Here is a 26,311-nt window from a genome sequence, read left to right on the forward strand (position 1 = left end):
TCCACTCCTCTGCAGAACACCCTACTGACCTCTGGAGAGAATGAACATCAAACCTCCCCACCTTTCGCTCTTTCCCTCTTTACGTCATAAAATGAAGGAGGAAAAAGAAGAGATGATAATAAAATCTTGATGCCAAAGCTTCTCAATGAACTCAGAGCACTCTTCAGCAGCTTGACAGGCCTGAGAAATAGAACCAGCTAACTGCAAAGGATTTCAAATCCCCCTCGTGACATTTGAAGGGCCGAAGGGTTCAACCGGAAGGACCAGAACTTAGCAAGGTCCCCACCTGGAGAGCCAGGGAGGAAGACGAGTCAGTATTCCCATCACCAATCATTTCTGTACTGGACATGTCAATACAAATACCAGATAACAATTTTATTCACATATAAAAAAGGGTATTACAAAACTATTTGTATAAGAAAAAGAAAATTTACAAATTTATAAATTCCAGTATGCAAAATAGTAACGATGAACTCTAAATCGAATCGAACTGGCGACCTGCAAGCAAGGACGGACTCTTGTCCTTTTCTTTTCAATTTTTTTTTTTAAACTAGCACGGACAATAGAGCTTAACTAGGTAATAGCAACATTAACATGTTATCTAAAGTAGAAAAATCTATATTTGAAAAATATATTCCATATACAGAAAATGAGAAAACCCATGCATTTCCATGGTCATTCCCCAAATCCTTGTCTCATTCTTGTTGGTGGGTTTCTGCAACTTTCGAAGTCACACCGATTCTCACTCCTAGACCTGACGATGATTTCCTGGTGCCTGTACCTTAGCAGCCAAGTTCCTGTAAGCGTTGTAGAGCACTCACCCCTGGAAAATGCAGATTGGGCTTTCCCTCTCAAGGGTTTATACAGAGTATAGAATCTAACATTATTGGATGTTTCTGCAGTAGGTGGTGGTAAAACGTCTTTATCTTGATAAAACAGCCCAGGATTTTTCCAGTGCAGTATCAGATGAAATCGACTTTCAACCCAAAGTATTTCCTTACTGATCCGAAGTGATGTTTTAGGGTTTGGGGCCACAGTCTCATGCCTGTCCATCTAGCTTTCTCCGGCAAGTATTTGTCTTTGAAGTTGAAGAGAGTTTCTACATGTGGAAAATATATTTAGGCCACCAGAAGGAGCACAACCCTGACTGACTTTGATCATCCCTCTGTCAAAACAAAACGATCAGATTGCAAACAATGGCATACACATATGTGAATTACAGTGAAGCCACTCGAGGAAACTCTAGTGTGCGTTTTCATAGACATCTTGTGGTCAAATCCTAAATATTTTCCTAAAGGCAGCTCTCATAAGAGCTGGCAAGTTATCCAAGTTGAAAAACCGTTGGTTAACGCTAAGAAGGGAAAAGAAAAGAGGGCACGAGACAGACAGAAAAGATTGTGGGTCACCCTGAGATTACACTAATTTCTTATTTTGGTTCAGGTAACTGAGGTCCTGAGGAGAACTGAGCCCAGCAAGCTAATCCACACATGTCAGAGCCTAAGACTGACAATAGGGGAGAGAAACTGGTCCCGCCACGAGGAAGGGGGCTCAGTAGATTTGCCTCATGTCTTACAGAGAGAGAAAAGCAGAGTCTAATAAATGAGAAGAGAAAAATGGCCTAAGAAAGACAGAATTTTTCCACGTTCAGTTTAATATTAGGTAAAAGGCACTGATCTGGGTGGCAGTGGGGGGAGGGATTGTGAAACCAAGTTTTTTAGTGACTCCAACAAGGTCATGTTTGATTTCTTTTTTAAGTGCAAATGTGACAGAGCTAATAGTAATCAGTTAGAAGACAAAGGCCAGAGCTGATCATGGAGGTTCAAGGAGGAAAAAGATAAATCCTACTCCGGTAGTCCTTTCCAGGACACCAAGATTAAGAACAAATGAGCCATCCCCGTGTTTGTGACTGAGCTGGGTTCGTGTCTGTCTTAGCTGTAGAGAAAGTTCTAGTGCGTAAATACTAGGATGGGACACCTGACACCCCGCTTAAATCCAGCATCACTGGCTAGGGTAGGAGAGAACTGTGCTAAGGAAGTGGGCACCATGGGAGCGCCACTTGGTCAGACCCCATAAAGGCAGTGATGAGCTGTTCACCTACAGGCCACCTACAAATTGGGTGTTTTCTTCTCCTTCTAGTCTGTAGTGTCTCCTAGGATGACTCCCGTGTTGCATTTCAGTAGGAGGGGAACCAGACAGGTGGTACTGTCTGAAGCCCTTAGTATAAGATACAATGCATGAAAGCAAAGAGAAAAACATACTCACAGGTAGAGAGAACAGGGGGGTGGTCGTCAGATGGCAGGAGGTGAGGGGGAGGTGGAGGAAAAGAAAGCATTATCTTTATAAATCATCACTCTTCTCTAAGAGAGGAATTCTGGATCTTCTAAGCTCAGTCACAGGGACAGAAGTAGCAAGTGCTTCCATGTCAACTGATTTTCACAGAAATATGTTAATCATTGTATACAAGTCTCTAGGATACGTGTGCTAAGTGGTTTTTAATGCAGGGTGGTGGGGTAGGGGGCTCTTTCACCACCACTCCCTCAGCTCGGGCCCCTCTCCCTACTAGCTTCAGCAGGGGTTCACGAGTCAGTGACTAAGGTTACAAGTGTCGATTCTGGAAAAGACTTGCTATCCTCTTACTCCTAGTTCCTAGATGTTAACTTCAGCTAACAAAGCCCTGACTGAGGCAGTCAGCATCAAGTCAACTCTAATTGCCTGAGCTAATCAGATGATGAAAAAGTGAGCTTCACCAAATACAAAAACACTTATTTTTGAACCACTCTACAGAAAAAACTAAAGTAGCTGTTTGGACACTGACTTTTAGTAAGCTAATCGGCTATACGAAATTATTTCTGGAAAGAAAGTGTAAATGAAAACTTATACTCTGGGTCTTCAGTTTGGTAAAACCACATTCACCATGAAAATAAGCATGAGTGCATTTCTGTTTCTTGTTATATGCTCATAATCTCGTAGGCTGCAAACTCGAGCCATCAGCCTTTGAAGTTACGCTTTGTGGCATAGAAGCTTCTTGTTTAGGAAAAATGCAGAGTATCGTGAGTGCCTGGAGTCTTTTCTTGTTATTCCTTGAGGTTTCAGCTTACAGCTGGTCTGGCTCAGAAGCAACTGGTTGAAAGGCTTAAAATGCCATCAGTTTGGTTCAGATTTATTTTTTTCCCCCAGAAGCCATGCAGGGTCCAGACGGGGCTCAGTCCGTAAGCCTAAGTGGAGGGGTGAGTGCACACTGGGTTCCATCCATTTTCTTCTACTGTAGAAAGAAGCAAGTCCTTTAAGCTTCCTAAAACAGCAACAGAAAGGAAAGCTTGAAAAGCAAGACCTTACACATGAAAGCTACTGGGCTAACATTGTTAAAAATTATTGTCAATAACTTTTACTAGTAGCACACATGACTTGAATAACTTCAACATCATTAATGATGTTTGAATATCCAGGTACGTATGTACTCCAAGAATAAAATAAAGATTTTATAACAATTCACTATCACTCAGTATTTGCAAATGACATTGCAGAGACAATAATGTGTGTCCCACAGGAAAAAAAAATTTATTAACAAATGATTCTTTTGCTCATTTTGACCCCATTCAAACACTTAAAGCTTGTTTCTATGTTGCACTCTTTTGAAGCATTTATAGGTAAAGCTGTTAGGATCCTTTTTGTCCCTTCTTTGAAAGGACAAAGATGATTAGTGAATAGTGACACTCTCATTCTTTGTATTTAAAACTTCTGCTGACCCACTGGAGAAAGTTTAGAGATGGTTTAGAAATGATTTCCCTCCTGATCTTCTTGGAAGGCTCACACTCTCCCTAGGGCAAATATACTCGGCAAAGTGGTGTCCTTCAATCTGTCCCTTATCACAGAAGGGCAGCGACCTGACTTCTGAAAACATCAGCCAAAGGCACATTACTGTGAGTAAATAAACCTTCATTTTAAGCAGTAATCTTTCATTCACTTATTTACCACTAATCTGACATCGGTGACATATCTGGTAAGTTTACAGGAAAAGATTTTTTTCCCTCGGTAGAAGAAGAGAGTCTAGAAATAGAAGCTTCTGAAAGAACTCTCAATAATCTAAAATAGTTTCATCAAATATGTTGATCAGTTGGTATGACCATAATTATCACATTAACACGACTGTGGGAGAAAAATCGCACTCATTTTGCCAACATGGAAAGAAACAGAGATTTGAAAAGACTGAGCAACTAGAACCCAGGTCATCTAATATCTTTCCTACCATTCTTTCTACTATTTCATGTTGACATTTCCAATGATGGCTAAAAACATCACCAAAAAGAACCTTTTCTCTAAGTAAACAGACTGGTCTCATTCTCCCAAGTACCTTAGTGAATGATGTCCCAAATATCTTAGTTCTCTTGCTTTCTGGGGAGGTGTGTATAGGGGAAATTTGATTAGAACTGAGTCATTCAGTCTAAACAAAGTTCTCACACCTCTTTTATCCTGCACCATAACTATCATCATCAGATGCTGTGTGGTCTTAAACCACCCACAAGAAAACGACAGTGTAAAAATACAGTTTCTGGAAACAAACGCCTCGTTCATTAGCAATGTGACCCTGTAAGACAGAAGTGCCATTGTGCATTTTGCAATATAGATGTGTATCAGATCATCACACTGCACACCTTAGCTCACACAATGGCAAATGTCGATCGTTATCTCAATAAAGTTGGATAGAAGGCGGAAATTAAGGTTAAAAAACTGAAAATATGAGTGAATGACTAGGTAGGATTTTCAAGTTCCTTTGAAATAAATCACTAAAGGGGGAGGGCACTATAATGGCTCAAGCTGCCCTTAAGCATTTCTCAAACAGAAGTGTTGTGCTTTCCTGAATTATGAATGAGCACACAGACCAAGCTAACTGAACACAAACTCAAGGAGCCGAAAGTCCTTTGGTTCATAATACCAAGCTGCTGAAAGCAAATTATTTGTGAGAAGTAAGTATGTTTCCTACATTGGAGAAGCAACCTGTTAAGAGGAAGTCTGAATTGCCTTTTGGAATTTAACATTTTGAAAAAAAAAATAGAACTGTTGAGCTACCTACTTGGCCAACCCTTGAAACAAAGAAGAGAATCAATCTCCCAAAGATGTACAATTGTATTTCTCCTACTTGCTTTCAAAGATTAAGGTTCCCTCACTAAATATCACACACTCAGTAAAGGCAACCAAAGACACAGTGCTTTTCAGAACCTGGATAAGATTATCTCAAAATAGGCTCATGATATTATTTGTTGTTTTTAACTATAGGGGGAAACTGAAATGATTTATTTTTTAAAAAATTCCTTTCCTGAATTCAGAATGCCTCACTTATATTTACCAAATTACCTAATAATTATAAGACAACACATCTTAGAAAGTTATTAAACCTTTCACTAATACATTACATTGTGTAACTTGAATGTAACATTTTCTCATTCATTTTACATGTGATTATAACTTTCTTTCATAATAACCTGAGTTGAAAGTATCTTTATGTAGATCATGATTACCTTGACAACTGTCTTTGACAAGAAGTTAATGCTGTTACATATAGCAATCTTCTACACTAAATGATTTTACATTCATACAGCTGTAATAATGACGCTTCTTCCCATGCCCACCTCACCAACAACACAAACAGAAAAAGGTAGAAAATGAATTGGTTCTGATATGACTTGGCATTGAGAAGTTTCACTCCTTAGTCATAGAATTTACATCACGAACCTTGGGATGAGCTACACAATTAAGATGAGGGGTAATTCTACTTGCTGATGGTACTCTGCAAAGCTGTAGGTAGTCACTGGAAACACAATTCCAGCTACTCTAACAACATTTGTGTACGTAGGACAAGTTTCTGATCAAAACCAATTGACTTGGTATCAAAGAAACTTCTGCATCTTGTAATGAAACAGTGTCTCAGATTGAATCTTAAGAGTCTCCCCAGACTTGTGTTTTAGAGTACTTGGCAAGGCATCTGACTGGGAAGTTGGGGTCAGCTGCTGAAGGGACAGGATCTCTCTGCATCCTGTTCTCTGCCTCTTTCACTGTTCTCAGGGCCTGTTACCTCCTCCTCCAGGCAGCTGCAGGTGGCACTTGGCCCTCAAGGCTTGTGGGCCATGGTATGTTCTTGACAACTACACACAACTCAGCTAACTCTTATCTTTTCTTAGTCTTATCATGGAAGTTATAAAAATTACGGGATGGCTCAAAAGAACAAGGTCAGTAAAGACTCATTCTTCACTACAGAGGTATATATTTTACATTGTATTTTATTAAAGATTTTATTTATTTATTTATTTGGAGGAAAGAGAGAGAGAGAACAAACATGAGTGGGGAGACAGGCAGAAGCAGAGGGAGGAGCAGACTCCCTGCTGACTTGGAGCTGGATTCCAGGACCCTGAGATTATGATCTAAGCCGAAGGCAGACGCTTTCCCGAAGAAGCCACCCAGGCACCCCTGTGTTTTACATTTCAAATGCCTTAGTTGTTTGCTTGTCTTCCCTTATATCTACTTCATTTCTTTTATTTTGAGAAAAATGAATTATTTTTCTCCAAAGCCAACAAATGCTTTCTGCATAGCATTCCCTGTAAATTTTTTAAATTTTGCATTTCAGAGAAAAAGTTTTGCAGATTTCGATCAACCTATAACCTACGTGCTATTCTTGAAAGGCACACTTCTCCATTCACACCTCGACTTCAGACTGCATCTGACATCATGAGACCAGGATACAGGACCTCATGGGAAATCGAGGCCCCTCTCGAAAGCAGACGCGGCACGGGCCAGAGCGCCTCCCCAGGACCTGGGGCTCCTGAGCTGGTTTGCTCACGAGCAGTGAGAGCAAGGCTGGGTGTGCAGGTAGGACCTTGTGGCACCTGGAAGCCTCACTTTTGCTGTGACTCGGCCCTTTTATACTAAAGGCTGGTCATTTTTTCCCCAAAGAATGTATTCCAACGTATATGTTCTTATAGTAGGGAGATGCTTGTAGACATTAGGTCAAATTCAGGACCAGCCACATCCTCACAGGAAGGGGAAAGCAGGGTTAGTGCCCAGGCTTCCCTGATGCTTCTCTGCCTCTGGCCTTGTAGCATGCTTGAAAGCCCCAGCTCCCTGTAGCAACCATCTCCTTGCAAATCTGATTTTAAACCCTTCTTTCCAGAAGGTACTTCTGCAGTATGTGGACCTGGATCACAACCAACAATCAATTTCCAACAACACTGGTCAGTTTTGAAAACAACAGGAACAGAGAGGGAAAAGAGATCTAAACTTCGGGAGATCTAAACTGCCATTAGCTTCATGGTGAATGAAGTGCATGTAAGTTTCGGGCAGAAACCATCACTGGGTGGAAAACGAAGGTGAGGAACTGTTTACAAGATGTTCTTGTGACTCTCTCTCTCAGTCAGCAACGGGGCTAGGGGGTGCTGTGCTAATACTTGGATTTACAAGGAGTAAAAGAAAGCAGCTGCTCATTAAAAACTTCAGAGTACCTGTTAGTTACGGGGGGAAAAAAGACTCTTGAAATTTAATTTACAATATATTCTCCATACATATAAGAAAAAGAAGTTATGAACAATGGAAAAAACCTTCTCATCAGGTCCTCCCACATTCTCTGGTGAGAGGAGTTCCAGTCCCCTGGGTTGGCCATGAGTCAGTGCTTGTCCTTCTTGAGGGTAGTCACTGACTTACCTGGAGGGACGTCGGCGTGGTCAGGCTGACAATGTCACCATTCTCCTGACACAGCTGGCTTCTGGCGGTCAGTGTATCCTGAGTCAGCACTGGCTCCGTCAGTGAGTGGTTATGTCTAGAGGGACCAGTAGCTTCTGTACAGTTTTCAGAATGAATTGGAACAGCTCCACCAACCAAATCCTGACTACTGTTGGAATCCAAGGAGGAAGAGCTTTCGTTTTCTGGATTGAGAGAATGAGTATCTTCTCCAGTGAGTTCAGGATAAGAATCACAAAGAGAGATGTCGTCGCCACACACGGGATTTTGCATCAGAGGCCAGGCGTCTGAAAACTCGCCACAGATGGACCTTGAAAGGGACCCGAAGAATGTGGGCATGGTCTCCCCCACTGGACCTGGGTGTCTGAACATACATTCAAAAGACGCTCAAGTCATCTACAGGGAGGAAAAACACCACTACAAAGCCATACCCTCTCTGCTTTTAAATTTTTCTAGATGAAACAGCAATGGATTACATCTGAATTCTAGTGCTTCCTTTGTTATAAACTTGCTTCCATACAGTATGTTTAATTATTCTGCTTACTTTCAAACTGAATTTGTGTACCTACTTCTAACCAATGTAGTTATACGTATAACTCAATGTCTAAAACAGGCAGTTTCCTGGGTCTTAACTGAGTTTCTTCATAGCTCTGTGAAAATTCTGTGAGTAAATGACATGTTACGAATTATTTACAAGTGACAGAAGTGTCACAAATCATGAATATGAAGTAAAACCAAAACTAATGGAGTGTAAAGTGTAAAGAATGTCTCACTGGGCATCAGTAACCCCGAGAGACTCACATATCTCTTGTCAAGGATTTGTCCCCCTCTGATATCTAGAATGCCATCAATAATATTTTTAATTGACGTCTCATAGTTGGACATGAAAATTGTTAAGTTGGTAGAAGGCACATTTAGACAAAGGGATGTGATATTATATGGATTAAAAATCCCGAGTTACCTCTCCTGAAGAGTGGCCTTGGAATGCACCCTACAGCCAAGAGTCACCCGGTCCACGCTGCCAGCTTCATCACAGCACAGAGATGGAATCAAGTGAACAGGCCCTAGGGAAGCCAGCAGAGGTGTGAAGTACAAGGCTGCCTTCTGGGAACTTTCTCATTAATACTGGCCCAACATTGCTGGAGGAAATCCAGCTAGTCCCCTTTGGGTGACTTTTTGGGGGAAAGGAAATCTGAGGTTTAATTCTCTCTCTTTTGTTATATTATGAAAATAATGAAAGGGCTTATACTAAGTACCTGGAGTAGTCAAAGCTGTAGAGACCGAAAGAACTGTGGGTGCCAGGGGCTGGGGAAAGTGGGATGTGGGGGGTGGCATCACGGATTGCTGGGGACAGAGTTTCAGTTGGGGGAGCTGAAGGGCTCTGCAGATAGGGGTTGGTGACGGCCGCGCACCGGTGTGAATGGGCTCAGGGCCGCTGAATGGCACCCTTAAACAGCGTTAAGATGACAAATTTTATGTTATGTGTATTTTACCACAGTAAAAATAATAACGAGAGGTGACAGCATGGCCTGTGAGACAGTGTGTCAAATGAGACTCCCTGAACTGCTGAGGAGACGGCAGAAAGCGGAACAGAGTCCTGCCGAGTGGGCTAGCGGTACAGAACATGAACAGAGACACGTTCAAACCCTTGAACACAACACACACACACACACACGTGCATGCACGCACACACACCACACAGAGGTATTAATGTTTTCCTGCTAGTAATGGAACGTAAGGAATAATTAGAGGTATGCACACAGCACAGCTTTGCAAACCATTTTGTTCACTGAGGCAGCATCGATTTTTGGTTACAAAGATAATGTAAGTGTACAGAAGAAAAAAAAATTTAGAGGACAGGGATTAAGTTGAGAAATTCAAAAATAAATACGACCCAACCTTATAAACTGAAATGAACATTGTCGACGTTTGGTGAGCTCTCTACATACATACACATGTAATTCTGATTATATACAAACACATACTAAAGCACACAAAGATAAAGACACACATTTAGAGAGAGAAAGATGTGAAAAAATTCTCTATTTCCATATCCATGTATGTGTTTGTGGATCCAAAGTCTGCATGTGAAATGATTTCACTCTCATAAAAAGGAAAAATATAGTGAAATTATTGGCCTTTTCAAAAATGAATGTTAAACATCGACATGCAATTGCCAGCAGGATGGATACCCACACACACCTTTGCCTAAATGTCTCTCAGCTCAGGCCCCACGTTGTGTTGTGTGAATATACGCTATTGTGAGCTCGGAGAACTCGCCTGGATACACGGCTGATCTTCAGCAAGCCCGTGTCATGCTCACATGAGCCGTTTCAAAATTATTTAAAAGCCAGGGGCACCTGGGTGGCTCAATTGTTAAGCGTCTGCCTTCGGCTCAGGTCATGATCCCAGGGTCCTGGGATGGAGCCTCGCATCAGGATCCCTGCTCGGCGGGAGGCCTGCTTCTCCCTCTCCCACGTCCCCTGCTTGTGTTCCCTCTCTTGCTGTCTCTCTCTCTCTGTATCAAATAAATAAATAAGTTCTTCAAAAAAAAAATTATTTAAAAGCCAAAGACACTGTCTTTCCTTTTAGAAATGGCTGTTTCTAGGGTTCAACCAACCAAGAGCAAGTTGAGCCTAGAAGTTTCTTTGTGCCTGAGATGAAGCAAGTGCTGAAAGAATAATCCGGACATGTCAGAATGACACATGAGCCAGGCTGAAGGGATCTGTCCCGGGCCAGCCTAGAAAAACATGAGCACCAAGATAAACGATGATGGCAAAGGAATAGAAGCCGTGGAAGAGGGTCCACGAGTCCATGCTAATTCAAGTAAATAAATAAGAGGGGAAGAAGTTCTTTCTTGCCGTGGGAAGCCAACTAATAAATGTGGACAAAAGGATGGAATTACAAAACTAGCATTTGTCACCATCATGGTAATGACTGATTTAGGTAAGAACCACCAGAAGATGCTAAACTCTTGGGTGAGAGTTTGGAGAGTAACAGGATATTTACACAGCCTCGAAGAGTCTCTTACAAAGTATTTCTTAATTACGAAGGGAAAAACAATCATGTTATAGCAGAGAAACTTGGCAGATGCCTCCTTAACGAAGGGAACCAAACTGACCCGACCAGGAAGGGGACAGCTACTCACGCTGTGCCTCTTGATGTGGGACACTGGGAAGGACACAGCATCACCCCTGCAGGATTTCTGTTTCTAATTATACAGAAACATCGGACGAACCCAACCTGAGGGTTATTCTACAGAATTACTGGTCTGTACTTGTCAACAACAATAATGTCCTGAAACTCAAAGAAAGATTAAAAAAAGGTCAAGAGACACCTGGGTGGCTCAGTCGGTTAAGCGTCTGCCTTTGGCTCAGGTCATGATCCCAGGGTCCTGGAATCAAGTCCCAAATCGAGGTCCCTGCTCAGCAGGGAGACTGCTTCTCCCTCTCCTCCTGTTCTCCCTGCTTGTGCTCACACTCTTGCGCTCTCTCTCTCTCAAATAAATAAATAAGTAAAATCTTAAAAAAAAATAATAAGGTAAAGAGATTTGACAACTAAATCCAATAATGCTATCTGGGATTTTCTTTTAAAGACCTTTTAAATTTAACTTAATTTTTAGTTATTTATTTTTAAAATTTTTATTTATTTATTTGACAGTGGGAGAGAGGGATCACAAGCAGGGGCAGGGGCAGAGGGAGAAGCAGATTCCCCACTGAGCAGGGACACCCCCCGAACCCCCCGATGCGGAGTCAATCCCAGGTCCCTGGGATCATGACCTGAGCTGAAGGCAGACACTTAACAGACTGAGCCACCCAGGCCTCCCTCTTTTTTTTTTTTTTTAAATATATCTTTTATTTATTTATTTGACAGAGAGAGAGATCACAAGTAGGCAGAGAGGCAGTCAGAGAGAGGGGGGAAGCAGGCTCACCACTTAGCAGAGAGCCTGATCTGGGGCTTGATCCTAGGACCCTGAGATCATGAAAGCAGAGGCTTTAACCCACTGAGCCACCCAGACACCCCAGGCCTCCCTCTTTTAAGGATATTTTTGCAACAACTCAGAAAATCTGAATATGCTCTGTAGATTATACAATAGGTTGATTTAATGCTGATTTTCCGATTTTCATAACCATGCTGTTCTGTAAGAAAATGTTCTTGTTCTTAAGAAAGTATTAAGGAGTAAAGGGATATCATCTCTGCAACTGATTTTTAAGTGGACATGAAAGCAGTGTGTATAAATACATATATCTTTACCATATTTAGAAAAATGATAAAGCAGATGTGAAACAAGATAAAATGTTAATATTGGGGGACTCTGGGTGAAGAGAGTGAGAGAATTCTTTGTGCTATTGTTCCAGCATTTTTCTAAGTCTTAAATGATGTCAAAGTAAAAAGTTCGAAGTGTGAAGGCGCTGCCATGGAGTAGGAAACCACGTAAGTGGCAAGCTCTACGGAGCGCGGGGAGCAGGCAGATTCTTTCCAGGCTCCGTGTGCTGCTCTGTTAAGAGGACGAGCACCAAGGCCATCTGCCCATTTAATCCTTCTTCTCAGACAGAAGTTAAGAGGAGGCAGAGTTTGCCCAGTGCTGCATTTTATTACATCTGAGTTCAGGTCTCAGGAAATGATTCCTGAGCCAGTTCAGTGTCTGGGAACCCCAGCTCTGGGGGTGCTTGGAGATTCACCCAGTTATCGTCCATACTGTCTAGAAGTCTAGTCCCTACGTAGGCAAAGGCAAAAATAGATTCACACACACCACAGAGGGACCTATATTTTGTTCCCGACCCATTCCTAAAACAGAAGACAATAACGAGCTGTAGCAAAATCAGTCCGCTAAAAACGTCTTCCTCCACATACAGAACATCAGCTCAGAAAGTGGAATCCTGTAATTTCTTGACAGCACAGCTCCAAGAGTGTCAGTCAATCTAAGTGGGAAACCCTCAGCTTAGAGAGAAATGGCCCTGTCAGCATTGCTTTAAAGGGACTCTGAGCACGTGAACCAGGCAGGCAGGGCTGGATGTCCAGGAAGGGCACTGCCAGAATCTGCTTTGCAGAGGAGGGGAGGGGTCCTCACAACAGGGGTCGAGAGGGCAGTGTAAATGTGGGAGCTTGTGTGGATGAATGTAAATAAGTGGCAGGAAAAGTATTATCTGTGCTTGTGTTTTGCCCTGGTGAGAAACCAATTTCCATTTGCATGACTTCCCTAAACTTCCTTTTCTGTCAGTAGTCCCCGGGGGCAACTGAGGTTTGTGGAAACCCCTGCCATAGTGCTCCCTCCCTGCTCTTCTTTAAGGAATCCCAAAAGACATTTAGAAGACCCATCAAAGTTCAGCTTGAATCCACCAGACAAGACAGGATACATGCTCCTACTCTACAAAAGGATTTTATTTTTAATCAGTCAATGGACCCAAAACAATAAAGGCAAACTTGCTTTAAAAAGTTGCCCAACAATTCTAGAATTTTAATGAGATGCTTCTTTTCTTCTCACTACTTAAGAGGCTCAAAACACCCAAACCATGAGGGCACAAAGAATCCTTTAACAAGATTAGCTTTAACTAGGAAACTAAGCAGAGCAACCGAGCTGTGGGCAAACAGGGACACTTCTTTGCAACGTATATGTCCCTAGATTCCCCTAATGGCCCCTTGCCCTGCTACACTTACCACAGGTCTGAGCAGAGTCCCGGTGGCACTGACAACATGCTCTGGGAGCAGATTCGTTGAGCCGAGGTCTGTCAAAACATGACAGTTCAGAACCGTTGTACTGAATGTCTTGCGCTCTCAGCGACCCTACAGGGGGAGAGAATTCTGTCAGTGAAGATCACTGCCTCTGTTAAGGAGCCCATGACCACCACAATGCAGATAGGTACCCTCCTAGCTCTTAATATTTCTGAAGAAAAAGATGGCTCTCATACACATTTAAAAATACATCTTCTTATGCAGAGGCACAACTAGGAATGAATCTGTTAAAAGCTCAAATTACAGATACTTCTGTTGCCAGAAGTTGGAAGGATTTTCCTTTTTGCCTAATGGCACAGGACCCTGAGGCCTTTTCAGGGTCCTTGTAAAGTGGTGCCTCTGGGGGACCAGGTGACTGGGAGCTGCGTCTCCGTGTGCACTTTGTCCCTTTGGATAGCTCCTGACTATTGTCTTGGCCAAGGCCTCGTGGAACCTGCAGTGACAATGAAGGTCAACACTCCTCACCCACATGCTAAGGAACGGAAAGAGCTCCGCACTCACAGCTGGGCTTTTTCTCCATAAACTGCCTCTTACAGTAGATGACACAGAGGATCAGCAGGGCCAGAAGGACCGTGGCCAGCGCACTGCAGATGACGGCCGCCAGGGCTGTGTCCCTCGGGCTGGAGGCCGTGGACGGGATCTTCACGAGGTTGACCTTGCTGGTACCTGGAAACCACAAGAATGGGGTCAGCAGGCTCTCAACCACCCAAGAGACTCAGACGCTTACCCCCAACTTGGTGGCCACCTTTATTATTTGAGTAAGACTCCAGAAGACAAGAAAAGGTATTTTAAGAAGGCTCAGTGCTCCCTCCTCTTAGATTTCTTTAATACCACACCTTCACCTGCACCCCAAAATGTGTGGATGAGCCACGCTTCCTTTCCCACAACAAAGACTGTGTGTGGACACACAACCTTCACCACACTGTGTTGCCAGAATGTGCTTTTAAGGCCCGTTAGACCAGAGCTGTTGGCGAGCTGGAATCCCTCAACTTTCTCTCTCTCCCAGTGCTGGACATGCCTTTGGCACATCGTAGGTATGTAATATTTGCTATTTAATTGGAATGAGATCACCTACATTTTCAAACACACTGAATTAAGGGATGCGGGGCGGTGGGGGGGAACTTTAGGGAAAAATAAGGAGTGGGATCATTCACAGCCTAGTAGTCACCCCCAATTTCTGAGACAGTGAACATTTTTTTAATGTCTGGCTGTTGAATGACTGAACATCTATGAATCATAAAAATATGATAGCAGGAGCGATCATCTGGGAATATTGAGTCATGGTATTTCTAGGCTCAATGATTCTGGGGCCACACTTAAATTGAAATCTGAAGCAGCCTCTATCAATGGACAAACTGACAAGAGGATCTACGAACACAGGCACAGCTGTACAAACACTGACAAATCAATAACCGAAGAGGAATTTGTATCCCGCACAAGGGAAATAGTGGACTACACCCCAGGGTCACGGATTTGGGAGAGGTGACTCTTATCTTTTTGGATCAAATGGTGCAGCTGTGGAAACCTGCCACCTTGCTTATGTTGGTGACAAAGGTGACTGACTTCAGAGCAAGGTAAGCTGAAACTCTTTGTCAAATGACCCAGCTCCACACAACACAGGGCTTCAGCAAGAGCTGTCGTCCGAACAAGACACAGTACGTGACGTGACCCGAAGATCGCAAAGTTCCTAACCCTGGTTTAGCTCTCGGGTTGAGCTCATCAATTCACATAGCATTGGATATTCAGGAAAACCCTACTGAGAATCAGGATTTCAGGTTAAAGTGGAATCACAAAGAGAGTCCTTTACGTTCTTGTTGAACTTCTTTGTAAGTATGTTAGCTTATTTGCCTTCATGTGAAAGGAAATGTTCTTGCTTTATAAACATGCTAAAATGCCCCTGATGAGGATTTTGAGTCTGGTGTTTATGATTCAGGATTTATCTTCCCTAAGCTAATCGTAAAAGTCTTAGGAATAAATGTCTTTCCACGGCAGGATGCTAATATTGTAATCTCAAGGATATCGAGTTGCCATAGTAACATTGATTTTTTTTTTTTTTTTTACAAAAGTGCACTCAGTAAGCCCCTTCTGTATACATTTCCTTGGAAGTATCATCTGAGGATGAACAAGAAAAATATAGTAGTTTTACCTCTCAACGTTTGACACCTGCATTAAAAAAAAGGTGTCCTGTGAACCCAGCCACCCTCTCAGAGAGGTCCCCAGGGGAAGCAGGGCTCTAGAAACCCCATTCTGGATTTTTGTTTATATGTACAAGTAAATGCAACCATTACAGCAAACAATTTATTTTCTAGGAAATAGTCTCATCCTCTATAGGTTCAATCATCACATACGACAATGCAGACATTTATGTGGACGTTATGGGAGATTGGGCTGCCTATCATTTGGATTAAGAACAACTCCAGAAACTTATTCACATGAGTTTCTGCTAAAAATCTGTTTTCTTATAATTCTTTTTGATTTGAGTAGTAAAAAAGGGGGAACGGGGCAGAGGAGGTTGGTGCCAATTTATGAAGTAGCTTCTAGTCTATTAAGTTCTGGTTAATTGAGGTGTTGCTGAGAATTTCTCAGAAAAAGATGTATCTACCACAAACTGAAAAGTATTGTTTTGCTGACCTGTGCTCACTGCAATGATGCTGAGATTAAAGATTCTTTCCACCCACATGCCTTGACTGAATTTCCCGTCCATAGTTGACCAAGCGTATTGAATGCCCGCAAGGAATTTTACCCATACTTTATTAGGATTCTGATAGGAGTTCTGAAGAACTGGGAACAGGAATGTCCACAGTCTTTGGAAAGTTTTAACTTTTCTGGAATACAAAGGCATCTCTTACCCTAATGAAATTATTAAATTCCACTATAATCTTAGCACTACCCTCTGGCAAAGTTACTTCAGAGTGAGAACTGTTTTCTTAGCTTAAATTTTGTATTACATTAAATAAGTGGAATTTTATATTATACATTTCCTTAGGAGTTCAGCTCCGCAGAACAATTATATCCTGAGTATCTACTCTGGATAAGGCATCCTAAGAGGCATTAAGTAAGCTGAATGAGAATCTGAACAGAAGAGGAAGAGAAAAGAGAGGTCGCCAACAAAGTCTGGCAAGTGTTTTTATTCACGTTCAGTTTTACCCTCTTTGGAGTGACCAGTGCAAAATATCCCAATTGCAGAGATACTCTCCTTATATCTCAACCCCTAAGCAGCTTCAGAATGTAGCTGGAGAGACGCGTGTAGTAGAGAGATCTGTATTACTGTACTCTGATGAATCATGGAAAAGTCCTCAGAAGATGCAAATTAGGAAGTCAGTGTGCAGGCCACAGACTTGACTGAAATAGGCTTCAGCTGAATTCTGGGTGCTTTTAGAGTCCTGGACACTGCTGACATACCTCTAGGGATTTCATTCTCTTTGTAACCTGGCAGAGCCGTGAGAATGCACTGATGGGCCTCCTTGTATAGATGAGGAAACCAAGACTTGGGGTAGTTTGCTCAAGGCTACACAGCAAAGCGAGATGGCTGGAGATCTGAAACCAGGCTTTGGGACCCTTTCCAGTGCACCACATTGGTTCGTGGGTGCATGTAGCTTGTAAGTGAGTAAACCTTTCTACAGGGAAGAGGAGCCAAATGTGGTTGGTGTCTGCATGCAGGCCATGCTCATTTCTGCTGAGGGAAACTAGCCTGGACACAGAGAGATCTGGGGACTTTCTCAACAGCAGGCTGGCCCTGTGTGCATGAAGCCAGTTCCACACGAGGGCCCCTGGCCTGAGAGAACATTTCAGGTCCCTCAGTCTCAGCGTGGCTCTCGGAGTTGCACGTTGGTGGCAGGCACATGGAGCAATGCCCGAGTGTCACTGAGGTGGGGAGGAGAGGCATGTTAAGGGAGGCCACTGAGTCTGGGATGGGTCAGAAGCATCAGGCTCCCGCGTGCACTCTGTGAGGTTTCATTGGTAATTCCATAGCTCTGCTTCCTACTGATCTCCCGACATGTTTAACCTCCCAACTTCCTAGCAGTCTGTTTAAAAAACCCGCTAAACAGAAGACCCTTCTTCCCAGATTATTGTCCTGACCAAGAGCCCCCTCTTGGTTTAGGAGGGAGGAAACTAGGTCTCCCAATTCTAGCTCTCAACGCTTTCTGCCCTGGCCACAGACAAGACTTTCCCCCTCTCTGAAGCTTGGTTTCCTCAGTGACAAGATTAAATAGTGGGCCACCATGCAGACACCAAGATCCACCATCAGTGAGGCTGGAGACTCAGTGAAAGTGTCCCTGGGGCCGGATGAGCTCCTATGAAGCTAGCTGCCAGGCACACTAGGACACGCTGGCTATTAAGAAAGCCTCGTGATCTATCTGTGGCCTGGCTGATTTCTTCTTACAGAAATGACCATGACCTTCACATTAAAGAATGAGATTAAGTAGGATGCTGTATTTCGTGACTCTGAAATTTTTGTTTCCAGTCTGAGCTGTTTCCCTGAACTCAAGATTCATCTATCCAACAGCTTATTGAACCTCTCCACTTGGTGGGTGGGGGGAGGCATCTTAAACTCAGAAACGAGTCCAAAAGATGACCTTGACAACCCCGACCTCCTCATTTCCTTCTGCAATCTCTCCCTCCCCACAGACCTCTCCTGCGCTACACAGCCTGTTGGCAGGGCTCATCCCTTTTACTGAGCGTCTCCCCCTAAAACTAGGTAGAAGTATGGAGAAAGTAACACGTGCATCTGGAGAACTCTTAATGACAGGAATCCGTGATTATTTTCTGGAGACACTTAACTCAGATTATCACAACACCATCACAGTTTCCATAGGCCAAACACCTACAGAAGGTCAGCCCTTTAGTTACTCACTTTTGAAATGTCATAACAATCCTTTACAGTGAGGGTTTTGTCCATGAAGAAGGCTGTACATACATACATATGTATTTTTTTTTAATTTCAAACAAATATTGGGTGGTTGGATCTAGATTTGAGCCTCGTTTGTATGACTCTAAAATTCTTGGTATTTTTTTGTTTGGGGTGTGTGTGTGTGTGTGTGTGTGTGTGTGTGTGTGTGTGTGTTTTGTAAATTATATTGTGTTTTTCCCAACTATTTAGAGCAAAAAATTTACTACAGTGTGGGGGTGCCTGGGTGGCTCAGTGGGTTAAAGCCTCTTCCTTCTGCTCAGGTCATGATCCTGGGGTACTGAGATGGAGCCCCGCATCGGGCTCTCTACTCGGCAGGGAGCCTGCTTCCTCCTCTCTCTCTGCCTGCCTCTCTGCCTACTTGTGATCTCTCTCTGTGTGTCAAATAAATAAATAAAATCTTAAAAAAAAAATTTACTAGTGTGAAGGATTCTTGGCTGAAATTTTGTACAGACTAATAAATTCTAGGTAATCAGCTAAAATATACAATATAATGTGACCTAATTTTTTAAAAGATTTTATTTATTTATTTGAGAGGGGGAGAGATAGTGACAGCATGAGGGGGCAGGGGAGAGGGAGAAACAGGCTCCCTACTGAGCAGGGAGCCTGAGACAATGAGATGCAGGGATGGATCCCAGGACACTGAGATCATGACCTGAGCCTAAGGCAGTCGCTTAACACACTGAGCCACCCAGGCAACCTTAACATGACCTAATTTAAAAACACAAATCTAACTTCACAAATTCAAACTGTCTTATCCCCAAGATTAAAGAGGCTATTGTATTTTTTTGCAGTGAAAAATAAGGTATGGCCTTTTTAAACGTTATTTTTAAGGTCTCTAGGATATAATTAGATGAGTATAAAATAAATATAGTGGGGAAGAACAAGCGGTAAGTGAACTATGCTTCCTAAGCTTCTGTTTTCAAGATTTCAACGATGTCTTGCATTTTCATCAGCTAGTTTAACACATGCAAATAATATATCTGGTTTCCTGCCCTAGGACATGTCACTCTGACAGAATTGGAAGTGTGAGCACTTATGACCACGTTCTGGCACAAGCAACGCAATTAAAAATTAGTTCTGAAATAGAAACATACACTTCAGACATTTCCCAATAACTTTCACTGAAATATTTTATCTTTGATTTTTAAATTTCTTTCAAGTAAACTATAATTCAATCTATTGCTTTCTGTGTTCTTCTACCACCACCAAGAAAAATCCCATATCAAATACAGGTTTAACAAAATAAAACCTGATGAATCTATTTCTAGTAATGTTCTTTAATAAAAAAGAAATATTAACAAAGAGTTCTTTGCAATGTTAATTGAGGCAAGGATACAGTTCTGGAGTGTAAGCTTTATCTTGTTAATCTAAACTGGCTAAATAAAAATCTATGTTAACACTCATATGAATTCCAGATGTACCACAAAAGAGTCTGTCACTAAACAAAATAGATGAATTTTTTTATCCACTTTATACCAATCATTGGTATAATATGGATAAAATTAAACAGTGAGCCTTAATCATTTATTTTTTTTTCATTTTAGACTTTGGTCTTAGAACTATGTGGTTTTTTGTTTTTTGTTTTTTTAGTAACCAATAGAAATATTACTCCAAAATGACTTTTTTCTGTGTGTTTCCATATATATTTAAACTGGACTGATTTTTTTTGAATTGTGGTAAAATATACATAACAGTTAACCACTAGTGACACTGAGTATATGATGTGCAACCATCGCCACTAATTCTAGAACATTTTCATCACCTCAAAAGGAAACCCCCTACCCATTAAGCAGTCAGTCTCCATTCTCCTTTCTCTCTGCTTCCAGGCAAGCACTAATCTGCTTTCTGTCTCTATGGATCTCCCTATTCTACATATTTCATATAAATGGAATCATACAATATTAGGTGGCCTTTTGTGGCAATATTATGTGACTCTTATCACTTGACATAGTGTTTTCATGGCTTAACCATTTTGTAGCATGTATAGGAGCTTCATTCCTTTTACAGTTGAATAACATTGCATGGCATGGATATACCACTTTTGTTTATCCATTCATCAGCTGAGGGACATGTGGGGTATCTCCACTTTTTGGCTCACAGATAAGCCTTTCCCATATATTTTTAAAACTTTTCACAAAGATATATTGTTTCATATGCTATCAAAAGATACAATATTATTACAGCAACAAGCATTAAGTTAATTAATAATTCAGGAAATAAAAGTATTTCCTGAGCAAGAACTAAAAGGAGAGCGGAGGAAGATGATTGTTGGAGAACCCGTTTAGTGTCAGTTCATGTAGGGATTTAAAAACCGTAGTGAGGAGTTTGGATTCTTTTCTAAGAATAATAGGATATGGTCAACGATAGCAGAACACACTATCTTCTCAAGTGCATGTGGAATATTATCTATGATAGACCATATGTGATGTCACAAAACAAGTTTCAAAAATTTTTAAAAACTGAAATCATGCAAAGTAACTTTTCCAATCACAGTGGAATGAACCTAGAAATCACTAACAGAAAGAAAACTGGAAATTTCACAAATATGAAGAAATTCAACAATGTACTCTTAAATAATCAATGGGTCAAGGAAGAAATTGCAGAAGAAATTAAAAAATCCTTTGAGATGAATAAAAACAAAACCACAACATAACAAAACCTATGGGAAGCAGCAAAAACGATGCTTAGAGGAAAATTTATAGTATTAAAATGTCTATATTAAAAAAGAAGCTCTCATGTGAATAACTTAAATGTCAGCTTTCAAAGACATTAGAAAAAGAAAAACAAATTAACCCAAAAGCTAGGTGGGAGGAAATAATAAGGATTAGAGCAGAGATAAACAAAATAGAGAACAAAAAAAAAAAAAAAATAAGAGAGAGAGTCAACAAGACCAAAAGTTGATTCTTCGAAAAGATTGGCAAAATTAATAAAACCTCAGATTGACTAAAAAAAAAAAGAGAAATATATAAATTATTAAAATTTGAAATGAAAGAGAGTACATTGCTATTGACTTTACAGAAATAAAAAGGATTATATGAGAATACCAACTGTACACCAACACACTGGATAAACCAGATGAAATGGACAATTCTTAGAAATACACAAACCAACAAAAACAAAACAGAAGAAATAGAAAATCAGAAAAGAAATATTAGAAGACAAGGAAACAGAATCAGTCATCAAAAACCTCCCAGCAAAGAAAGAGGACCAAATGACCCCACTGGTGAAGCTTACCGAGAATAAATATAAATATATACACATGTATTTATTTATTTTAAATATTTTATTTATTTATTCCACAGAGAGAGAGAATGAGTGCCTGCATTAGGTGGTGGGAGGGGCAGAGAGAGAGGGAGAGGCAGACTTTCCGCTAAGCAGGGAACCAGACTCCAGGCTCCAACCCAGGACCTTGAGATTATGACCTGAGCTAAAGGCAGATACCTAACCAACTGGGCCACCCATGTGCCCTGAATTCTGCCAATATTTAAAGAATTCACATCACTCCTTCTCAAACTCTTCCAAAACACTGAAGAAAGAACACCTCCAGATTTTCTAGGAGGCCAGCATTACCCTGATACCAAAGCTAGATAAAAGGCACTACAAAGAAAGGAAACTACAGATCAAGAGCCCTTACAAAGACAGACATGAAACCCTCAACAAAATAACAGAAAATCAATTTCAATAGCATGTTAAAGGGTTACATACCATGACCAGATGGGATTTATCCCAGGAAGGTGCTGGTGATTAATCATACAAAAATCAGTCAATGTAATATACAAAAATGAAATGAAAGGGAGGAAAAAAAATGATCATCTCAATTTTACACTAAGAAAGCACTTGACAAAATCTAACACCCTTTCATGATAAAAATACTGAATAAATTAGGAAAACAAGGAACTTCCTCAACATGATAAAGGTTATATGAAAAACCCACAGCTAACATCATATTCAATGGTAAAGAACCAAACACTTTTCCCCTAACATCAGGAAGAACACAAGGAAAACTGCTTTTACCACTTCTACTCAACATAGTAGAAGTCCTTGCCAGAGTAGTTAGGCAAGAGAAAGAAATAAAATACATCCAAACTGAGAAGGAAGAAACAAAACTTTCCTTGTGCATAGATGACTTGATCTTATACATAGAAACCCCTACAGATTCTACAAAGAAACTATTAGGACTAAAATCCAAAAAGGAAATTAAGAAAATAATCCCATTTATAATATCATAAAAAAGATTAAGATACTTAAGAATAAATCTAACTAAGGAGGTAAAAACTTGTACACATGTACACAATGCAAAACATTGTTGAAAGATAGAAGACCAAAATAAATGGAAAGACATCCCATGTTCATAGATTAGAATACTTAAGATGATAATACAATCCAAAGTGACACACATAAATTACCTGGCTGGCTCAGTCAATAGAGAAAGCAAATCTTGATTTTGGGGTTGTGAGTTTAAGCCTCACATTGGGCATAGAGCTTACTTAAAAAGAGTACAGATTTAAATAAAAAATCCATTAAAAAAAATAACAAAGGGATATGCATAACTCAATGCAATCTCTATCAATGAATCTCAATGACTATTTCAAGGAATGAAAAAAAATCCTAAGATTCACATTGAAAAAGGAACCCTAAATAACAAAAAAAATCTTGAAAAAGAACAAAGTTGGAAGACTCACACTTCCCAAATTTCAAACTTGCTATAAATGCTATAGTAATCAGAAAAGTATGGTACTGACATAAGGATAGGCATGCAGACCAATGGGATATGATTGAGAGTTCAGAAATAAACCCATACAACTATGGTCAAATGATTTTTGACAAGGGTACCAAGACCATTCAATAGGGGAAAGAACAGTCTTTTCAACAAATGCTGGTGGGAAAACTGGATATCCACGTGCAAAAGAATGAAGTTAGATACGATCTCATATCATATTAAAGTAAAAAAATGAATCAAAGACCTAAATTTAAGAGTGAAAGCTATAAAATTCTTAGAAGAAAACATAGGGGGAAAATCTTGGATTTGGCAATGGTTCCTTACATATATACCAAAAGCACAGGTGACAAAAGAAAAAACAGAAAAATTGGGTTTTATCAAAATCGAAAACTTTTGTGCTTCAAAGGACACCATCAAGGACATTGACAACCCATGAAATGTGAGCAAATATTTGAAAACTATATATCTGAGGAAGTTTAATATTCAGAATATATAAAGAACACCTACAAGCCAACAACAAAAAGGCAAACCATTCAAAATGGGCAAAGTACTTCAATAGACATTTCTCCAAAGAAGGTATACAAATGGCCAATAAACACAAGAGGCTCAAATTCACTAGTCATCAGGGAATGCAAATAAAAACCACAATGAGCTACAACTTCACACCTACTAGAAGGAGGAGGATAAAGCAGAAAGTAAGTATTGGTAAAGATGTGCACACTGCTGGTGGGAATGTAAGTGATACAGCGACTGGAGGATACAGTCCAGCAGTTCCTCCAAAAGTTAAACATTGAATACAACCTAACACTTTTACTCCTAGGCCCATACTCAAAAGAAACAGAAAACTGGGACTCAAACAGGTAGGTTTGTGCAATATTACCCACAGTGGCTGAAAGGTGAAAACAACCCAATCATCTACTAACAGATGATTGGATAACACACATGTGGTATACACATGAAATGGAATGAAATGAAGATATGAAATGAAAATATGATAGATATTATGGCATAAACAAATCTTGAAAACATTATGCTAAGTGAAATAAGGCAGATGCAAAAGGACACATATTGCTATAACTCCTCTTATATGAAATATCTAGAACAGGGGAGTGGATGGAGTCAGAAAGCCGATCCGACATTACAAAGGGGCGGAGACGGGAGGAGAAGAGGGAGGACTGGCAGCGCTTCTGCTTGGTGGGACGAAGGGTTATGGAAGTAGATGGTAAGGGTTGCGTTGTGGATGTAGTCAATGCTACTGTCCATTTAATAATGGCAAGTTTCACTACCGTTAAAAAAGAACAGGAAGTGACTGGAGGGTGTGGGGTGTAGAAGGTGACAAGCTCTAGCATTAGAAAGATGCCCGCCTGCAGAGGGGAAGAGAGAAGGACATCCGGTGGGAAGGACGGCAGTGGTTCAGATGATGGTGATCATGATGATGGTGGATTGAGTTAAACTTAGATAACCAGGGACATGCTGTCAACTGGCTGTATTTGAGAAATACTTATTGTAAGAACAACTGGATATACTGAATGTGAGTTAGACGCGAGGTCAGATGGAACTGAGAAGGATGCCTAGGTTTCTGTAAACCATGGGGAAAATTATGGTGCCGTTTCTCAGCTTTTTGGGGAGAGTGAAAACGTGAGGGACGGTGGAGAGTGGTGAGGAGGTGGGGAAGAAATAAAAATTCTGTTTTGAAATGTTAAGCTTGAGATACCTGTTATCTACCCATGTGGAGCTCTTGAGTTGGCAGGAGGGCTGAGCAAGACAGAAGGGAGACAGTACCTGGAGATATAAATTTGAACATCATGAGTGCGCAGACAATAGCCAATGCCAAAGGACTGTTAAAATCCCGTCTGTGTATAATACAGATAAAGACGAAGACCTAGCTCGGAAACCAGGTACACTCCGAAATTCGGAAATCTGATGGAAGAGGAGAAGCTAGCCTCTGAGATCAGAAGAAAACAATGGTGTCAAAGTAGCCTGGGAAAGGCGCATGTCTAGAAGGAAGTAGTAAACCAGAGTTTAATGGGATGAATTCTGCTGATTCTTAAATATCTAGGCTACAGATGATACTTTATTTGGGGGACTAACGACAGAAATAAAATTTTAACATTCTGGCAGAAGTGAAATAGATTTGTGATTTAAAGAAAAATTAGTGATCTTGGCCATTGTAGCCATTTACTGCTGAATGAATTTTTGAATTAAGATGAAACCAAGCTATGATTTTTAAGGTATGATGTCACAAAGTAAAATTATAGGCACAAAGCTCAGTGCAAGTTTATAATAAATAGTAATCATGACTTAAGCAAGATGCCATTACTTACGCTGAATTATCTGAGCTGAATGCAGATGCTTAACCATCTGAGCCAGCCAGGCACCCCATTTAGATGCATTTCTTACAAGAGAAAAAGCTACTGCTGCTTTTATGTAAGTATCTCAGAGCCTTACCAACATGATCTAACTGGTAACATTAAGCAATGTCACAGAACAATAAGCAATGGCAATTAAATTATTTAACTTGAAAAAGTATCATTTTTCAAATGAATGATAGAAGCATCAGACTAGGATATGCATCTTTTTCCTAAGGAATCATTCCGACTTTACTTGTGAAGCATCAGCCAAATACTATGTTTTTAAGCTTGACATCTGTTTACCAGCTTCTGAGACTAGTAGGCATGGGGCAGAGTATCATCCCACACCTATGTCTAGGACAGGCAGTTGTATGCACGTAAACCAAAGGTTCATCATGTCAGGCCAGTTTCAAACATGCTCTGAGTGCGAAGTTTCCAAGGTAGTGCCTGCCCTAAGTGTTTTTACTGATTTTCTTTTTTGAAGAGAGCACATCAAAAATAGCACAAGTTTGTAAGCCCCTTTCCTTTGTTGAGCCGTGTTGTAACTAACATCTACTGATAAATACAGAACTTCTGAGCTTGATTCTTTCTTATAACTTCCCTTCAGGGCACTGCACTAATTACCAGGGTTGGGTTTTTTTTTTTTTTTTTTTTGTAATATAAATGCGAGCGAATCAAGGCAGAGTCCCAAAGTGGTCTCAAGCTTACTTTCTTTTAATGTTAATATAGATGATTCACAAATATGGCTGTGTTATAAACAGGACGCACCCCTAAGAAGTAAACTTTTATATCTTTATTTCCCATCTGGCCAAGTTGTATCTATGGTCCACAGAATATAAAGAAAGTGGAATGTGAAAGCTGAAAGAATAA

The 26,311-nt window shown here is 40.8% G+C and overlaps 1 protein-coding gene across 3 annotated transcripts in view; it reads right to left on the reverse strand.

Annotated features, from left to right (window-relative positions):
• Positions 1-354: 354 nt before the first annotated feature.
• The window catches only part of TNFRSF19 (TNF receptor superfamily member 19), an 88,861-nt gene continuing 62,904 nt past the window's right edge, over positions 355-26,311 (reverse strand). For all 3 annotated transcript variants that reach the window (XM_032314706.1, XM_032314707.1, XM_032314705.1), the window contains 5 exons: positions 13,960-14,124; positions 13,384-13,509; positions 8,687-8,789; positions 7,690-8,089; positions 355-3,292 (listed from right to left, as the gene is read on the reverse strand). In XM_032314706.1, coding sequence (XP_032170597.1) covers positions 3,284-3,292; positions 7,690-8,089; positions 8,687-8,789; positions 13,384-13,509; positions 13,960-14,124 — 803 coding nt within the window. In that variant the 3' untranslated portion in view covers positions 355-3,283. The remainder of the gene's footprint in view (positions 3,293-7,689; positions 8,090-8,686; positions 8,790-13,383; positions 13,510-13,959; positions 14,125-26,311) is intronic.

This window comes from Mustela erminea, chromosome 15 (assembly GCF_009829155.1).
Source record: "Mustela erminea isolate mMusErm1 chromosome 15, mMusErm1.Pri, whole genome shotgun sequence".
Taxonomy (NCBI): Eukaryota; Metazoa; Chordata; class Mammalia; order Carnivora; family Mustelidae; genus Mustela; species Mustela erminea.